This window comes from Neoarius graeffei, chromosome 10 (genome assembly GCF_027579695.1).
Source record: "Neoarius graeffei isolate fNeoGra1 chromosome 10, fNeoGra1.pri, whole genome shotgun sequence".
NCBI classification, from domain to species: Eukaryota; Metazoa; Chordata; class Actinopteri; order Siluriformes; family Ariidae; genus Neoarius; species Neoarius graeffei.
This window is the reverse complement of record NC_083578.1, coordinates 59,975,706-59,992,534: the sequence shown is the minus strand read 5'-3', so window position 1 is coordinate 59,992,534 and position 16,829 is coordinate 59,975,706. Positions and strand designations below refer to the sequence as shown.

Below are 16,829 nucleotides of genomic sequence, written 5' to 3'. Positions count from 1 at the left end.
TCAAGGCCGAGGTCACGGTATTTCACCATACGGACCCACCTTAAGCTGGTAAATAATATATTTATTTTTTTCTTTACAAAATTCTAACAGAAAACTAGAGCGCACGAAAGGGAAAACCAAGCTGAGCCGCCATTTTGAATCTTCATTCACGGCTGTAGTGCAAATGGCTTCCTCCTCGGTATACAAGTGCACTTCCATGGCAGGAAAAAAAAAACTATATTTTGCCGCCCATGTAGTCCCCTATTTATACAAATAAGAGTCATTCAGGATTCAGCCATGTTTTTGCTCAGTGTTAGCAAGTTACAGGCTTTTAGCTTTCTCCCGAAACGTTTTCTTACGTTTCTTCTTCCTCAGGGTAGTAAAACTCGCTTTCGCTGTGAACACTGTTATCGCTATCCATGCTGTAAAATTAATGCTATTCTCTTGAGAAATGCAAAAATAAACGTTGACAAAAATTGCTACTATGTTTGTTGTTGTTGTGAACGAGCAAGTCACCAGAGGTCTGTAACCGGGGTCCGTAACTGGGGTCCGTACCATAGGATACGGACCCGCTCGCCAGCCAATCAGAGCGCAGGATTTGGACCATGAAAAAAATAAAAATGAGTATTTCAATAAAACAACTGAATAATTAACACTTATTTGTATGCATCAAGAGACTTGTAGGCTTTCATTGATTCTTTTGTGTATATTGAAGGCATGTCAATCACATACAGGTAGATATCGCCAAAGGTCAAGTCAGGCCAGGTGCTTGGATTTGGGTCCCATTTGCCCATTACTACGTCAGGATCAGGCAAAACTTTGGTGCCACTGTTGTACAGAAGCTTTGCTGCATATCTTTGCTCAGCATCAGTTGGCAACGAACTTGCATACTGCGATAAATCGCTACGAAAACTAGGTGATGATGCAACTTTGTTGGCTATTGTGAATGGTTCTTGCCAACTAGTGGTGGGCAAATCGATCTAAAATATCGATACCAACGTTGGTATCGGTATTGATCGATATTTGCGTAATGAGATCGATATGTACATTTCAGTTTCTCTTCTCTATGTTCAGTACACAACTCCCGTTATATCAAAGTGGTTGTGCATGTGCAAACACCACTCCTCTCATGCTCGCTCTGTCCCCCAAACCCCGCCCCCCGCTATACTGTGAGTGTTGCCGGCTGCAGTCACGTCACTCAGCAGCGCGCCGCTTGGCATTATAACATGGCAAAGAAAAAGAGGAGCGCCGCTTGGTCTTACTTTACAGTTTCAGACCAAAATACTGCAACCTGTGATGTTTGCAGAAAATAAATCAGGTACTGTGGCAACACCACAAATTTGTACAAACATCTTAAAACCCCACCCACACGAGAACTCCGAGCTCCAAAGCAAACGGAGGGCGGAGGAGGGGAATCCCCCAACCACAAGCAGACCCCCAGGACCCAGACAGAAGTCACTGGTAGATGCCTTGCAGCATGGCCAACAATATCCAGGTAGCTGATTTATAGAAGTGAAAGTAAGATTTAGTCATTTTCAGCATTAGTTGTTATTTTTCAAAGTGTAATTGGTCATCACAGTTGTAATTTTAGCAGACTGATTAAATATAGACTATTCAGACAGTCATAATATATTCAGCCAGTTGAAATAGGTGTAGTGGTTAGAGCTGTCGCCTCACAGCAAGAAGGTCCGGGTTCGAGCCCCGTGGCCGGCGAGGGCCTTTCTGTGCGGAGTTTGCATGTTCTCCCCGTGTCCGCGTGGGTTTCGTGGGACTCTCCCACACTTTGAAAACCCCTGTATTAAGACATTTAATTTTAAATCATACTTGGATGACCCATGGCGGCACGGTGGTGTAGTGGTTAGCGCTGTCGCCTCACAGCAAGAAGGTCCGGGTTCGAGCCCCGTAGCCGACGAGGGCCTTTCTGTGCAGAGTTTGCATGTTCTCCCTGTGGGTTTCCTCCGGGTGCTCCGGTTTCCCCCACAGTCCAAAGACATGCAGGTTAGGTTAACTGGTGACTCTAAATTGACCGTAGGTGTGAATGAGAGTGTGAATGGTTGTCTATGTGTCAGCCCTGTGATGACCTGGCGACTTGTCCAGGGTGTACCCTGCCTTTCGCCCGTAGTCAGCTGGGATAGGCTCCAGCTTGCCTGTGACCCTGTAGAACAGGATAAAGCGGCTAGAGATAATGTGTGATGTGTGTGTGATTTGTGGTAATTAAAAACAAGATATTTAAAGAATACTTGGAATATTCAATCATAAAATAAAGTGATTTCAAAAGACAGAGCAAAGAAAAACTCAGTCAGCATGAAATAACCTGGAAAATGAATGCGGGTCATTTTTGACCCATGCTGCGCATTAGAAGGGGTGTGCATATGTTTTGCATCAAAGGGTTAAGACTTGTTTTTTTTAACTAGTCTAGTGACTGGAAAGTTGTGAGCTCATATCCCAGCGGTTACTTACATAGTGAGAGTTTGAGTTTCTTCATCCAAGCGCGCTTCCCCCTGACACAGCGCCTCCAACAGCGCCGGTAAAGGAGCGCCAGAGTCTGCGGCCCGCTGCCTGAGGAACACGGTGCGCGCGCGCTGCGCTCCCCCCGTCAGTAAAGCGTGGAGCAGCAGAGCGGAGCCGCCGCCAACCCGCTGCACTAACGCGCTCACCGCACTGCAGCCCACAGGAACACGTTAATGCAGATCTAGCCAACATTTGTGATGTATGCTCAATTTTGTAAACACTTCCTTTCAGGTATTTTTAAAGCTGTATCCGATACGGTTTTTTTTAAAGTTGCTTCTCTTCTTCTTCAGATTTTGTCGAGACGATTGTGTCCCCACACTGCCCCCTAGTGGACAATAACACTCGCAGTGTAAGATTTTTCATCCTTGATGTTTTCATATTGAAAACAGGAAAATGTTCTAACTTATTCATCTCATCTCATTATCTCTAGCCGCTTTATCCTTCTACAGGGTCGCAGGCAAGCTGGAGCCTATCCCAGCTGACTACAGGCGAAAGGCGGGGTACACCCTGGACAAGTCGCCAGGTCATCACAGGGCTGACACATAGACACAGACAACCATTCACACTCACATTCACACCTACGGTCAATTTAGAGTCACCAGTTAACCTAACCTGCATGTCTTTGGACTGTGGGGGAAACCGGAGCACCCGGAGGAAACCCACGCGGACACGGGGAGAACATGCAAACTCCACACAGAAGGGCCCTCGCCGGCCCCGGGGCTCGAACCCAGGACCTTCTTGCTGTGAGGCGACAGCGCTAACCACTACACCACCGTGCCGCCGTTCTAACTTATTAAATAATAATAATAATAATATGATAAATATAGGCGACACGGTCACCTCACAGCAAGAAGGTGCAGTTTGCATGCTCGCTAGGGGTGGGCGTATCGATCTGAGTATCGATACCAAGGTGATTATCGGAATCGAATCGATACTAGCGTGATGAGGTCGATACTTTCGTCGCAGTTTCTCTTCAGTACGTCCAGTAAATTACTCGAATTTACTCAGAGTTCATGCGAGCGTAGTTTCTCTCTCTGTGTGTGTAAACAGCGCACCCCCCTCCCTCTCTCTGCCGCTCACACTTTGCCCCTCCCCCTCCCTGCTGTGTCGGAGAGTCAGAGCACTGACTTTTATGGACTTTTATGAAAAAAGTCACTAGTGCAAAATAACAAAAAAGCAACAATGCAACAAAAATATAAATATAACAATGTCAACACCACCACAAAAAATCCCTTTCATTGCACGCAAATATTTGTGAAAATAAAGTCAGTAATAAAGTAACAAAGTCAGTAGTGCAAAATAAGTAAACAAAAGCAACAATGTAATAAATATAAATATAACAATATAAACAACACAACAAAAAAAATACCTTCCATTGCACGCAAATGTGTGTGAAAAATAAAGTCAGTAGTGCAAATCAGGTGTAAACTACAAGTGGCTCTTAACCTTTGGCTCTTTGCTCACAAAGCCCTCCAAGGAAGTATCCCTTGAGGTGCCCTTTTGGCTCTGTTCCCATGTTGATAACAGATTTAAAGGTTTTTGTTCAGGAACAGTAACATGTTTACATTCTTCCCTTTTATTGCACTTCTTCTCTGAGTTATTAACTGTCCCGCCTTAGTCCACTCGATCCTTGTTTACCGTCAATGGATCGGTCACTCGGCAAACAGTCCGCCAGAATCCGAGTCGGGACTGGCCGCAACAGCCTCCGGGGGAATGGCTGAGCGCAGCTGTCAGTCAAACACAAGTTAGCCAATGGGAATGCATTCCTGGACAGCCCACCCACACGGGAAGTTTGTGCCAAAACTGCAAGCAAAAAGTCAGGGAGCGCAAACGAGAAAGCTGGAATCGCAACCAAAATAAATTACGGCAAACAAAACTGAGAAAGACGCGGAACAAAAATAAAAGGTTTCTGAAGAGTAATAGACCGATATTTTGCACGATTACACGAATAATTTGTTTGCCAGTCTAAAAAAATGGACTTTTTTTGTATTTTGATTTGTCGTTTTTGTTTGATATTTCAAAAGTATTGTATGAACATTTTGGCACAAAATTGATTCTATGGGCGAAAGGCAGGGTACACCCTGGACAAGTCGCCAGGTCATCACAGGGCTGACACATAGACACAGACAACCATTCACACTCACATTCACACCTACGGTCAATTTAGAGCCACCAGTGCTCTGACTCTCCGACACAGCAGGGAGGGAGAGGGGCAAAGTGTGAGCGGCAGAGAGAGGGAGGGGGGTGCGCTGTTTACACACACAGATTTAGAGAGAAACTACGCTCACATGAACTCTGAGTAAATTCGAGTAATTTACTGGACGTATTGAAGAGAAACTGCGACGAAAGTATCGATCTCATCACGCTAGTATCGATTCGATTCCGATAATCACCTTGGTATCGATACTATCGATACTCAGATCGATACGCCCACCCCTAGCGAGCATGCAAACTGCACCTTCTTGCTGTGAGGTGACCGTGCCGCCTATATTTATCATATTATTATTATTATTATTATTGTAATAAGTTATCCTGGAGTAAAACATTTTCCTGTTTTCAATATGAAAACATCAAGGATGAAAAATCTTACACTGCGAGTGTTAATATTGTCCACTAGGGGGCAGTGTGGGGACACAATCGTCTCGACAAAATCTGAAGAAGAAGAGAAGCAACTTTAAAAAAAAGCCATACATATCGGATACAGCTTTAAAAATACCTGAAAGGAAGTGTTTACAAAATTGAGCATACATCACAAATGTTGGTTTGGATTCCATACTGACTGAGAGCAGGCCGTGATGGCGGAGAGAAAGAGAAGCGCCGTGTGGACATTATTCACTGCAGTTGACAAAGACAATGCCACATGTGATGTGTGCAGAAAAGTTATTCCCTACTGTGGTAACACCACCAATTTATTTAAACATATTAAAGCAGTTCACCCCATTGGACAGAGTTTGACACTCAAATCCTGGAATCACAGCTGCATCGCACAGCTGGCACTGATGCGGCTACTGAAATGCGCCGGTACACGGAAGAGAAGCCAATTCCATGGGATGGAGACCCACTTCTTTGGTGGAAAATGAATGAACCTACATTTCCCTCTCTGAGCAAGATTGCAAAAAAAAAAAACATCTGGGAGTAATTGCAACATCCGTACCTGCAGAAAGGATTTTCTCTAAGGCGGGACAGTTAATAACTCAGAGAAGAAGTGCAATAAAAGGGAAGAATGTAAACATGTTACTGTTCCTGAACAAAAACCTTTAAATCTGTTATCAACATGGGAACAGAGCCAAATGGGCACCTCAAGGGATACTTCCTTGGAGGGCTTTGTGAGCAAAGAGCCAAAGGTTAAGAGCCACTTGTAGTTTACACCTGATTTGCACTGCTGACTTTATTTTTCACACACATTTGCGTGCAATGGAAGGTATTTTTTTTGTTGTGTTGTTTATATTGTTATATTTATATTTATTACATTGTTGCTTTTGTTTACTTATTTTGCACTACTGACTTTGTTACTTTATTACTGACTTTATTTTTCACAAATATTTGCGTGCAATGAAAGGGATTTTTTGTGGTGTTGTTGACATTGTTATATTTATATTTTTGTTACATTGTTGCTTTTTTGTTATTTTGCACTAGTGACTTTTTTCTTAGGGCAGCACGGTGGTGTAGTGGTTAGCGCTGTCGCCTCACAGCAAGAAGGTCCGGGTTCGAGCCCCTTGGCCGGCGAGGGCCTTTCTGTGCGGAGGTGTGAATGTGAGTGTGAATGGTTGTCTGTGTCTATGTGTCAGCCCTGTGATGACCTGGCGACTTGTCCAGGGTGTACCCCGCCTTTCGCCTGTAGTCAGCTGGGATAGGCTCCAGCTTGCCTGCGACCCTGTAGAACAGGATAAAGCGGCTAGAGATAATGAGATGAGACTTTTTTTTTCTTAAACAATTTTGTGTAGCAGAAGGTGATAAGGGAATTATTTTATTATTAATATACTGTTACATTGTTTTATATTGTTGTAGTTAGTTAATAAAAAACATTTTTATTTGCCTAAAATCTTTGTCCTGTGTTTTATCATACTCATAATCAACTAAAAAAGGCAAAATCACAAAATTATTCAATGATCACAACATTTCAAGTAAAAAGTATCGGTATCGGCGATACTAGCCCTGTATTTACTTGGTATCGGATCGATACCCAAATTCCCAGTATCGCCCACCCCTAATGCTCACCTCCTGTCTGCGTGGGTTTATATGTAAAATTGTTGGGCGTGACTTTAGCCAATTAAAATAGCTTGGGCCAATTGGTCCAATCAATCAAAACACCCGCCTACCCTGATGACGACAGCGGAGCCGCTGAATCTGGGGCCTCGTGGCCTCGGCTATAATGTTATTGCCTTATTTGATAGATCTGACTCTATATTGACTTACGAGCAATTTTTGTCACACCAGGGCCTCGCAGTCACATTTACGGAGTTTAATTTATTAATTAAAGCTATCCCTAAGGGATTAATGCAACTAATTAAAATTCACCTCTCTTATGGTTTCCCTACTAGTAGTGCAACAGAACTTTTATTGAATGGTAGACAGAAAATGTGACAAGAAACATGTTTGCCAGATCTTGTGGGTCAGAAAAAGAATTGCACCAAAGGGGAAATTTTATTGTGGATCTCTGATTCAGGATATTAATTGAACAAAAAAGTGTGTCTTTTACCTAACAAATACTGCATTATAAATAAAGTGAGGGGCAGCACGGTGGTGTAGTGGTTAGCACTGTCGCCTCACAGCAAGAAGGTTCTGGGTTCGAGTCCAGCGGCCAATGAGGGCCTTTCTGTGTGGAGTTTGCATGTTCTCCCCATGTCCGCGTGGGTTTCCTCCAGGTGCTCCGGTTTCCTCCACAGTCCAAAGACATGCAGGTTAGGCTAATTGGTGGCTCTAAACTGACCGTAGGTGTGAATGTGAGTGTGAATGGTTGTTTGTCTCGATGTGTCGGCCCTGTGATGACCTGGTGACTTGTCCAGGGTGTACCCCACCTCTCGCCCATAGTCAGCTGGGATAGGCTCCAGCTTGCCTGCGACCCTGTAGGACAGGATAAGCGGCTACAGATAATGGATGGATGACAAATATGAAATGTGAGTGTCTTCTGCAAGAAGACAGCATTTCAAAATAAAAATCAACAAAATACAAAAGTTCTCAGCCTCACCCAGAAACAAGGGGTGTAACTCCCATTTTGTGGTATTACTATATACTATTTAATAGTTATTCCACAAAATCGAGTCGTACATGAGCGGATAGCAGACGAGGCGTGTAGCGCTGAGTCGGCTATAAGCCATGTACGATGAGTGGAATAACTGTTTTATTCTATCCACATTCACTGGATTTTGAGAAACAGAGCATTTTTATTTTTATTTTTTGCAAATTCAATAAATAAAAACTTTGTACAAAACATCTGACAAGATCATTTCCGTTTAGAATGTAAACAAACTGGCAAAATGACAGGAACAATTTGTGAAAAATGCTATAATAATTCTTGAAAAATAAAAAAGATACGTTCTTACCATCAAATACTTTAATTCCATGTTTTATTATTGTTTTGTTTTCGAGTAGAGTTTTTTATTTCGTCCTCTTTTCATTCAGCAACACGCTTCGCCATTTTCTTCTTCTTTAGCGTTTTTTTTTTTTGGTGTTTGGCAAACCAACTTAAAAGTGCATTTTTGCCACCAACTGGGCTGGAGTATGAAACAGGCGATGGGGAGGGCAGACTATATTCTTTTAGCCATTTCTGTTTCTTTTAAACACTTCATAACAAAGTGATCCATCTGACTTGTGTTCCGCCATTTTGTTTTTCTCTACTCATAGTATATAAGCTGATAGCCTAGTAGTAGAGTAACCAATCAGAGTACATGATTGCTCATATCCAGTGAATGTAGATAGAATAAAAAGCCTTATATCACTGTCCACAAAAACTGAAATGAAAGAAGCAGAAAAAAGGAGAGGAAAGCTTCGAGCTGGCGTTCTGTTGCTACAGGACAATGCACCCATCCACACAGCACAAGTGGTAGTGGCAGAAGTAGACAAATGTGGCTCTGAACTGTTGCTCCATGCACCTTACTCACCCAACCTGGCACCGTCTGACTTCTATCTGTTTCCCAAACTGAAATCGTATTTGTGTGGTCGCCATTTTCAGAGTGATGACAAAGTCATCCATGCTATTGAGGAGAATCTGAAGGCTCAAGATGTGACCTTCTTCCACAAAGGGATAGAGAAGCTTGAACATCAGTGGACCAAGTGTGTTGAAGTTAAAGGAGACTATGTAGAAAAATAATGTAAGAACAATCTTTCTCCTGTGATATTTTTTGGGCAAGACCAAGAACTTTTTGAAATACCCTCAGAAGATCAACAACATAATGGGAAGAAAGCAATGAATTTTTCCATTACCCTCTCAGTCTGACCTGATTTTAAGAACACTGTTAAATTTGCATTTCCTGAAAAAAGTGAGAGGACCCAAAAGTTCAGAGGACACAAAAGAAGTGGAAAGCGTGTCCAAGAGACATACAATTATAATAAATTTACATGATTGGTGCCTCTCCCATAAAGATTAGTAAAAAAAAAAAAAAGGGTTAGAAAAAAATCACCTTTTGGTGAAGTTGCTTCATCTCACACTGAAAAAATGGGAAAAATCCAACCTTTAATCAAAATTTTATTCTGAGAAAAACAAATCAAGAAATTATTTTCAACAAAAACATGCACCACTATTATTTGCACCCTTGGAAATGATTGTGAATACAATGTAACTGAAGCATGTTTCCTATTTAAATTGTACATTTGTGAGTTGGAGTGTGTAGAAACTTTCAAGCTGTCAGCCATGATTTCCTGATTAACTGGGGTACAAATACGAGGTGACACAGAAGCCTTATTCCGTTAGTCATCCATCAACATAGGAAAGATGAGAACACACAAACCAAATAAGGGAGAAGTGTGTTGACCATAAGTTAGGAACGGTGATAAAATAGCTACTCACCTGTAAATGTCTGTTTCTACTGTTTGGGCAATAAAGTGGACACCAGCTGGAACTGTTATGAACTTGCCTGGAAGAAGACCCAGTTTATTTTGTCCCATGTACAGTGAGGAAAATGATCCCCCAGGATCACTGTTGAATGACAAGAAAAAAAAGTCTTGGGGTTTCCAAGTCTTCAAAACAACCATCAGACACCACCTCCATACTAACATTATTTGGAAGGTATGCTAGAAAAAAGCCTTTTGTCATTTAACTACAAATGTAAGCACCTGAATTTCAATTTAATTCAAAATACTTCAAATATATATTACTCAAAGGAGCAATTCAAGGCAAGCAGGTAAGCAAACAAATTCTCTACACACACACGACTAAAATACTGACAAATCTTAGTCACATTAGAAGACATTGGATATAATTAAATTTGTGAGTGCCTTCAAGGTAAACTGACCATTTCTTGCATTGTTACTGTTCACCAGTATGACCGCTTCTGAAATAAACTCAAACTTCCTGTTTGACAGGCAAGCTAAAATCACATTCCTGATTTTAACTGAAGGTCATCATAGAGGACATGTATAGGGTCATTGATATTTTAAAGGACTTGTTCAGAATGATGCTGCACTAGAGATGTGATTGCAGTTGGTTCTTGTCTTTGACAAAGGGATTCCAACCAGAAGATAAGCAAAAAGGTTAAAATACTTTCAGTGAGTCAATTTTTGGTCTGCTCAAGAGTAAACTACATAAACAAGCTTGCAAAATGCTACTGCAACTTAAATGTTCTAAGGTCTGATGTATTGAAACGCTACCAAGACTTGCAGAATAAACTATCCACCTGCAGTCACTAGAGGTGGAATTACTTTAGCTGTTTAACCAAAATAAAGACTCTTGAAACATTAGGTTCTGATAAGACTGGAGACATTTCCTACCAAGTTACTAAAAGTTGGTGTATAGGTGAGCTTTACCATTACAAAAAGTTACACACCACAAAACTGTGACCACTCAAGTGGTCCCAAGTAGTTTAGCTTAAACACCTGGTTAAACCCTGTGGAACAGGACTCATGGGGACCCTACAACTGCATTCACCAGTGTGAGCAGCAATGACATTGCAAGCTCTGACCAACTAAAAGGGAGTCAATTTTGTGCTGTAACCCTTATTCCTTTTCCTTAAAGAGGAGGAATTCAAACCAAGCTGCATCTGACCTTAAATCAGAACTAGAGCCAAAAAAAAAAAAACCCACACGTGACTACAGAACTGTTTCACAAAGTCAAGCAGTCACATTGCTATCTCACAGACAAACAAGTGAGGCAAACCAAACACTTTATTCTTTTTTTTCACCCCTTTGATCAAACAATAAAAGTCATAAAATGCAATGCCAAGCCTTGGTGTATATTGCAGCACTGGCAGGTACAACAGTTTCCAGAAGCCAGTCAACAGGTTACATTTGCGCAATCTCAGGCTAATGCAACAGTCAAATAAGCGAACAGTGTTTGGTTTAACAGGAGTAACATGACTGAGTGATTTCAGGCCAGAGGTTACCAAATCCAATCCAGATGTCCAGCACCAATGATCAATTCTCATGCCAACATAAACTGGTAACCAGGTACAAATACACAAGTTACCAAGTTATGCTGGACCCAGCTATCCAAGACTGGATTTGAGCACCCTGGCTTGATTCAAAAATAAAACCAAAGACTTGCATCATTAAAATCCATTCTTGAAATAAATGTACAATTACCATGAAGCACTCATTGAGAACAGTACATAAACAAGTATTAATTCAAATACAACTATTTTTGGCCTTTTTTAATAAAGCTACAAAAACATTTAGACTACTGCCAAGAGAAAAAGCATAGCTACTTTTAAAGTGTCCCCCCACCAAACAAAAAAAAACAAAAACAAATCCAGATGGAGACAAGATTGGACAACATACAGTGGCTCAAACAGTTTAGTACATTGGGATGCAAGAGGTCTGTATACACCATGCTTAAACTCAATTTTGTGATACATGCCATCAATTACACAAGTTAATGACCTCTAGGACCTAGTATCCAAAGCTTTGCCCATGTATCAAACAAGCTCAAACTGGATGAAATCAAAGTCCTCATCATCCAAAAGGGTCAGGGCAATGAGGTAGCTCAAGAGGCGCTGGTTCTCATCATCCATATCCTCCAGCAACTCCAAAGCATTCTGAATTGAGGTAGAAACAGTAATGTTAGTAAATTCATTTGCAGTACCATAAAGTTGGAACTAGTAATTCCATGCTCCATATATACACAGCATTGCAGCTAGTTACAGGCTAATAGAGAAAATGAAGTCACCTTGGGTCTAAAGCATCTACGATGAAGTCGATGTCCAGGTGGTAGCTCATGGCTAAAGATGCACTCTGATGCAAAAGGACAGCATCCATGACGCATGAAGAAATTGCATTTTATTTTGCTGTGGGATTGAATCACAAGTCAAGACAGGCATGCTCTTGCTCATTTTGGTTGCAAATTTGCTTCAACAGAAACCTTTACAGCAAAAGCCAGACATTTGAAAGCTTTATCCTCATACAGCTGCATGATTATGCATCAAGTACAGAACAAGTTCAATTGTAGTATCAGCATAAGGTGTGATTTGGGTGTAGGATTGCCCTCAAGGCTTCCACTGTTGCCTTTTGGCAAGACTCCACTGAAGTTAGACTTGCCTTCCCTGCAGCCTTGTTTATATGGCTGTGGGAACAATTCTACATCTACAGGTCAACCATCCTGTAGAGTGCTGTAGTGAATCCAGAGCCCATCTCAAACACCAGACAAAGCAGGAACACCCTATCAAAAGGCACAATACTGCCACTTTTAAACAGCTGTTCAAAGCAGGACTGTTGCACCTTGCCTTGTTCTGTACAAGAGGTCTGAAAACAGAATGGGGTTCAAGTCATTCCACCTCCAAGCTGGTGGAATTGGTATTTTTAGAGTCAGAATCAATGTCTAAAAGGGACACGTCATGGTGAGAGAATTCATGCTGGCTTCAGAGAGAATTTCAATATCACCATCTATAGCCTCTCACTTCACACCTGGAAGCAAATTAGGGCAGCCAGCCATCTGGCAGGATTTTGGGAGGAGACTTGAGGACCTGGAGAAAAATCCATGCAAACTGCACAGACTCTAATGGACTCTGGATCTGAGAGATGTCTGGAACAGACATCTAGAAAAGCACATTCAACTTTAAAGCAATTCTTTAAAAATTGGATTAGACTGTTAAAGAACTTAAAGGTAAGAAGCATCCCAGACCACAGGACATTAAATGATAAAAGGGCAAACATTTAAACCCTCTTGGGTAACTGTTCAGGGGCTCAAGAGCCCAATTAAGCCCTGTTCAGGGGAAGCACCATGAATCACATGTACATTGACCAGTTTTGTATACTGGAAAAAGGCAGAATGAGACCAAGTACAATTTGGTTTTATGCATTGAAAATCTTACCTGCTCTTTTCTTTAAATGAAGCAATCAGTGCTTCCTTTGGCTCCCCCTCACAAACCCAGTACTTACTGGGAATGTAAAAAGGGGACTTGACTCGACACTGTGGACAGGCTCTGTTGGACCAGACAGTTCATGAAATCAGTGTAGAAGCAGCCAATCACCACTAGCTGAAAACAGTGCTTTATAAGCTTACTTGATAACCTCTTCCTGAAAGTCTTTGGTTTTTCGCCAGGTCATGATGCAGCTGAGACAGAAGGCATGACTGCAGTTGGGCAGGATTCCAAAGCGCCTCTCTCGCACGGTGCCCTTTTCATAAACCTTGTCCATGCAGATTCCACAGAAGACATCTTTGCTTTGATTGTAGGCCTCAGATTGTCCCTGAGCAACTGAAGCTGTTGCACCACTCTCCAACAGTGGGACTCCCTAAAGACAGAAAAGCCTTAGCCAGTCTATACCAAGCAATGTTGATAATTCTTGAGAGAAACCCAACTATTTTAGTCCAAGTGCATTAGATGTACATGACTCAGTCAGGGCAGCATAGTGCCAGCCCATATTAGTGCAAGATGACACCATCTTAAACACTTTTACCTCAGCACTTCCTACTGTGGAATGACAAGGTACAGCTAGAACCTGAGGGGCACAAGTTAGGCACTAATGACTGCTCCCCGGGCGCTCTGGTGTGGCTGCCCACTGCTCTGAGTGTGTGTTCACTGCTTCAGATGGGTTAAATGCAGAGGATGAATTTCACTGTGCTTGAAGTGTGCATGTGACAAAGGTTTCTTTAAAAAAAAATCCAAAGAATAAGGCAGACAGACATGACAAGTGTTCAAGTAGTGGAGAACCAGGCACAAGGGAAGCTTCCTGTGAGAAGCTCTTTAACAAATTAAAGAAAATTAAAAGAATAAAGAAATGTGCAGGTGGTCAATGTGTTTACAAAGCCACAACTCAAATCAGATTTGACACACTTGAAGTCAACCAAATGTGTCCAACCAGCAGCTGTAATGGGGAGCTATACTGACCATTAAACCTGAAATTGCAAGACACTTGTTAGAGTCTAAAGTCAGCAAGTTGGCTGAAATAAAAGTCCCAAATGTTATTACCAAATGAGAATAGTTACCTGCTGGTCTGTTTTAGAATCAGTTTTCTCTTGAACATCAGATGCAGCATTAACTGTAGCCTCATCAGATGCAGCATTAACTGTAGCCTCATCTGCACTATTACAGGGTAAACGGGGTCCCAGGCCATCACTTTCCTGTGGCTGCAATCCCTCCTCTGCAGAACAGAAAAGCCATCCTCTGCTACACCAAAACATGTAGTATATTGTGCATACATGTTACAAAAATTAAATCCAATTTACCCTGCTGGGGAAGTATAGACCCTGCTTCCAACACCGCATGCTCTTCCTCCTCAGCAATACCTGTAGTTGGACGTTGTGAAGTCTGCTGGTAGCTCAAGCTTGTGACCAATGGTTCGGAAGCTCGTCTCCAGTTATATGCACCAGGCGCATTAAGTGATGGCTCAGAACCCCAACGATCAGCTGAAACGTGACCTGGCAATGAAGCATTAACTACAGGTGCCGAACCACGCCTGGCACCAGAAGCACCACTGTCCGGTCCAGCAATATGAAGATACCTACAATTCAAAGAGGGAAAGTCAACAAGAGCCTTAAAGTGACATGGACTGAAAGGAAATTGATGCACCACTAACCTGCAGTTCTCACCAAACCAGCAGCCTCCTTTCTGGAAGTACCTGCACACCTGAACTAAAGGCACGGCAGGATATTCATGCAGATAAGAGCAGTGTGGACCAAACCTGCATGAGCCGTTTACAAACTGCCTGAGCAAGAAAACATTCAGAAGGACCATGTATTAGTATACAAGACAAGCACTTTTGACCGGATTTATAGCCTACACAAGTACCAAACTGTACCTTTTGGTTACTGATGTGCATCTTACCTGGGATTGCTTCCATGTCCCTTTAGCTTAAAAAGGTACATTTCACAGTCCCAGGTGAGATGCATCATAAAAAGGTATGAAGTGTTGAGACACCAACTCTGACCAAGCTGTTCTGCATTCAAGAGTGACCACAGATTCATAGCGGCAAGACCAAGAATGCCAGAAATAGACACGCATGTTAACTGACCTGCTTCAAGTACTCTTTTTTTTAAAGGAGGCATTTCTTACAGTTTGAGTTAGTAGTACAGAGAACGCTCATGGGATATTCACGTTGAAGGGAGTTAGCTGGGAGTCTCGGATTATGGAAACCAGTTTTCTGGGCATCGCTCCAGCAAACTGGCGACCAGAAGAGACTGTTTACGAGAAACAACTTTCCTAAGACACAAGACTGCGGAGACGGAAACCCAAACAGCCGGGTCAGGCAGTTAAAATACGGTTTTAAAGTAAAACACTAAAGCGGAAGTGTTTGTTTGCTACATGATGCGGACAGCTATTGTCATGCTGTGCATCAACCGGATGTAGTTATTAAAGTTAGCGACTCACTACAGTTAACGGCATTAAAAGTTAACTATATTAAATAAACGCCTTTATAAAGAGGCAAGTTTGAATACCTGCAAATTCGCCTTCCCAAATGAGAGCCACGTTTGCCCGAACGCCTACGCGGCACCGCACAGCCATCCATTTAGCGCTAGCTTTCTATCAAAAACTATCTCGAAGTTGAAACTACCAGGTTACTCAGCAACACCTGGTGGGGAAGCACCATGCCGAGCTACGTCACACAGGCCGCTTCTTCTGACCAATCACAGCCACGAGAAAAGTTTGAACTACTTCCGCGCGATTAACAAAACTTTCCATAAAGTTAAAAAAAAATCCAGATTACTTTTTTTTTAATTTATTGTTATTATTACTATTAAAAGAAGCAGCATAGAAACCCAACATTAAAGATTTTCTTACCTACAAATACCATTACGCACTCTGTGGTCTTCTGTGACCTGTGTAGTTTTCTCCATCTGGTAAAGTAATATACTGCTCTTCTTAACTTCTTATTTCATTCATTAAACGCACACATCTATATATATGTAAAATTGTTGGGCGTGACTTTAGCCAATTAAAATGGCTTGGGCCAATTGGTCCAATCAATCAAAAGACCCGCCTACCCTGATGACGACAGCGGAGCCGCTGAATCTGGGGCCTCGTGGCCTCGGCTATAATGTTATTGCCTTATTTGATAGATCTGACTCTATATTGACTTACGAGCAATTTTTGTCACACCAGGGCCTCGCAGTCACATTTACGGAGTTTAATTTATTAATTAAAGCTATCCCTAAGGGATTAATGCAACTAATTAAAAGTCACCTCTCTTATGGTTTGCCTACTAGTAGTGCAACAGAACTTTTATTGAATGGTAGACAGAAAATGCGACAAGAAACATGTTCGCCAGATCTTGCGGGTCAGAAAAAGAATTGCGCCAAGGGGGAAATTTTATTGTGGCTCTCTGATACGTAGTGGTTAGCGCTGTCGCCTCACAGCAAGAAGGTTCTGGGTTCGAGCCCAGCGGCCAATGAGGGCCTTTCTGTGTGGAGTTTGCATGTTCTTCCCATGTCTGCATGGGTTTTCTCCGGGTGCTCTGGTTTCCCCCACAGTCCAAAGACATGCAGGTTAGGCTAATTGGTGGCTCTAAATTGACCGTAGGTGTGAATGTGAGCATGAATGGTTGTCTGTGTCTATGTGTCAGCCCTGTGATGACCTGGCGACTTGTCCAGGGTGTACCCCGCCTTTCGCCCGTAGTCAGCTGGGATAGGCTCCAGCTTGCCTGCGACCCTGTAGGACAGATAATGGATGGATGGAAATTAAGTGAAGGAAGTTCATTTTAAGATTCTTCACAAAATTTACCCTATTAATGTTACCTTAGCTTGTAGTGGTTAG

At 42.2% G+C, this 16,829-nt stretch overlaps 2 protein-coding genes across 3 annotated transcripts in view; both read right to left on the bottom strand.

The window, feature by feature from the left end:
• fance (FA complementation group E) overlaps nt 1-2,657 on the bottom strand; it is a gene marked incomplete at its 5' end in the record, with an annotated part of 29,747 nt that extends 27,090 nt beyond the window's left edge. Inside the window, one exon of the mRNA XM_060932726.1 lies at nt 2,440-2,657. Coding sequence (XP_060788709.1) covers nt 2,440-2,657 — 218 coding nt within the window. The remainder of the gene's footprint in view (nt 1-2,439) is intronic.
• An 8,134-nt stretch (nt 2,658-10,791) lies between these two features.
• Nucleotides 10,792-15,662, bottom strand: mkrn4 (makorin, ring finger protein, 4). Of its 2 annotated transcripts, XM_060931990.1 has the most exons (9): nt 15,515-15,659; nt 14,904-15,015; nt 14,656-14,784; nt 14,306-14,580; nt 14,066-14,220; nt 13,142-13,371; nt 12,951-13,061; nt 11,810-11,927; nt 10,792-11,678 (listed from the first exon to the last, which is right to left on the bottom strand). In XM_060931990.1, the coding sequence occupies exons 1-9, from the start codon at nt 15,579-15,581 to the stop codon at nt 11,559-11,561; spliced, it is 1,317 nt and encodes a 438-aa protein (XP_060787973.1). In that variant the 5' UTR covers nt 15,582-15,659; the 3' UTR covers nt 10,792-11,558. The 2 variants fall into 2 exon arrangements, with proteins under 2 accessions (XP_060787973.1, XP_060787974.1); XM_060931991.1 differs by lacking the exon at nt 14,904-15,015 and having other exon boundaries at nt 15,515-15,662.
• Nucleotides 15,663-16,829: the final 1,167 nt, after the last annotated feature.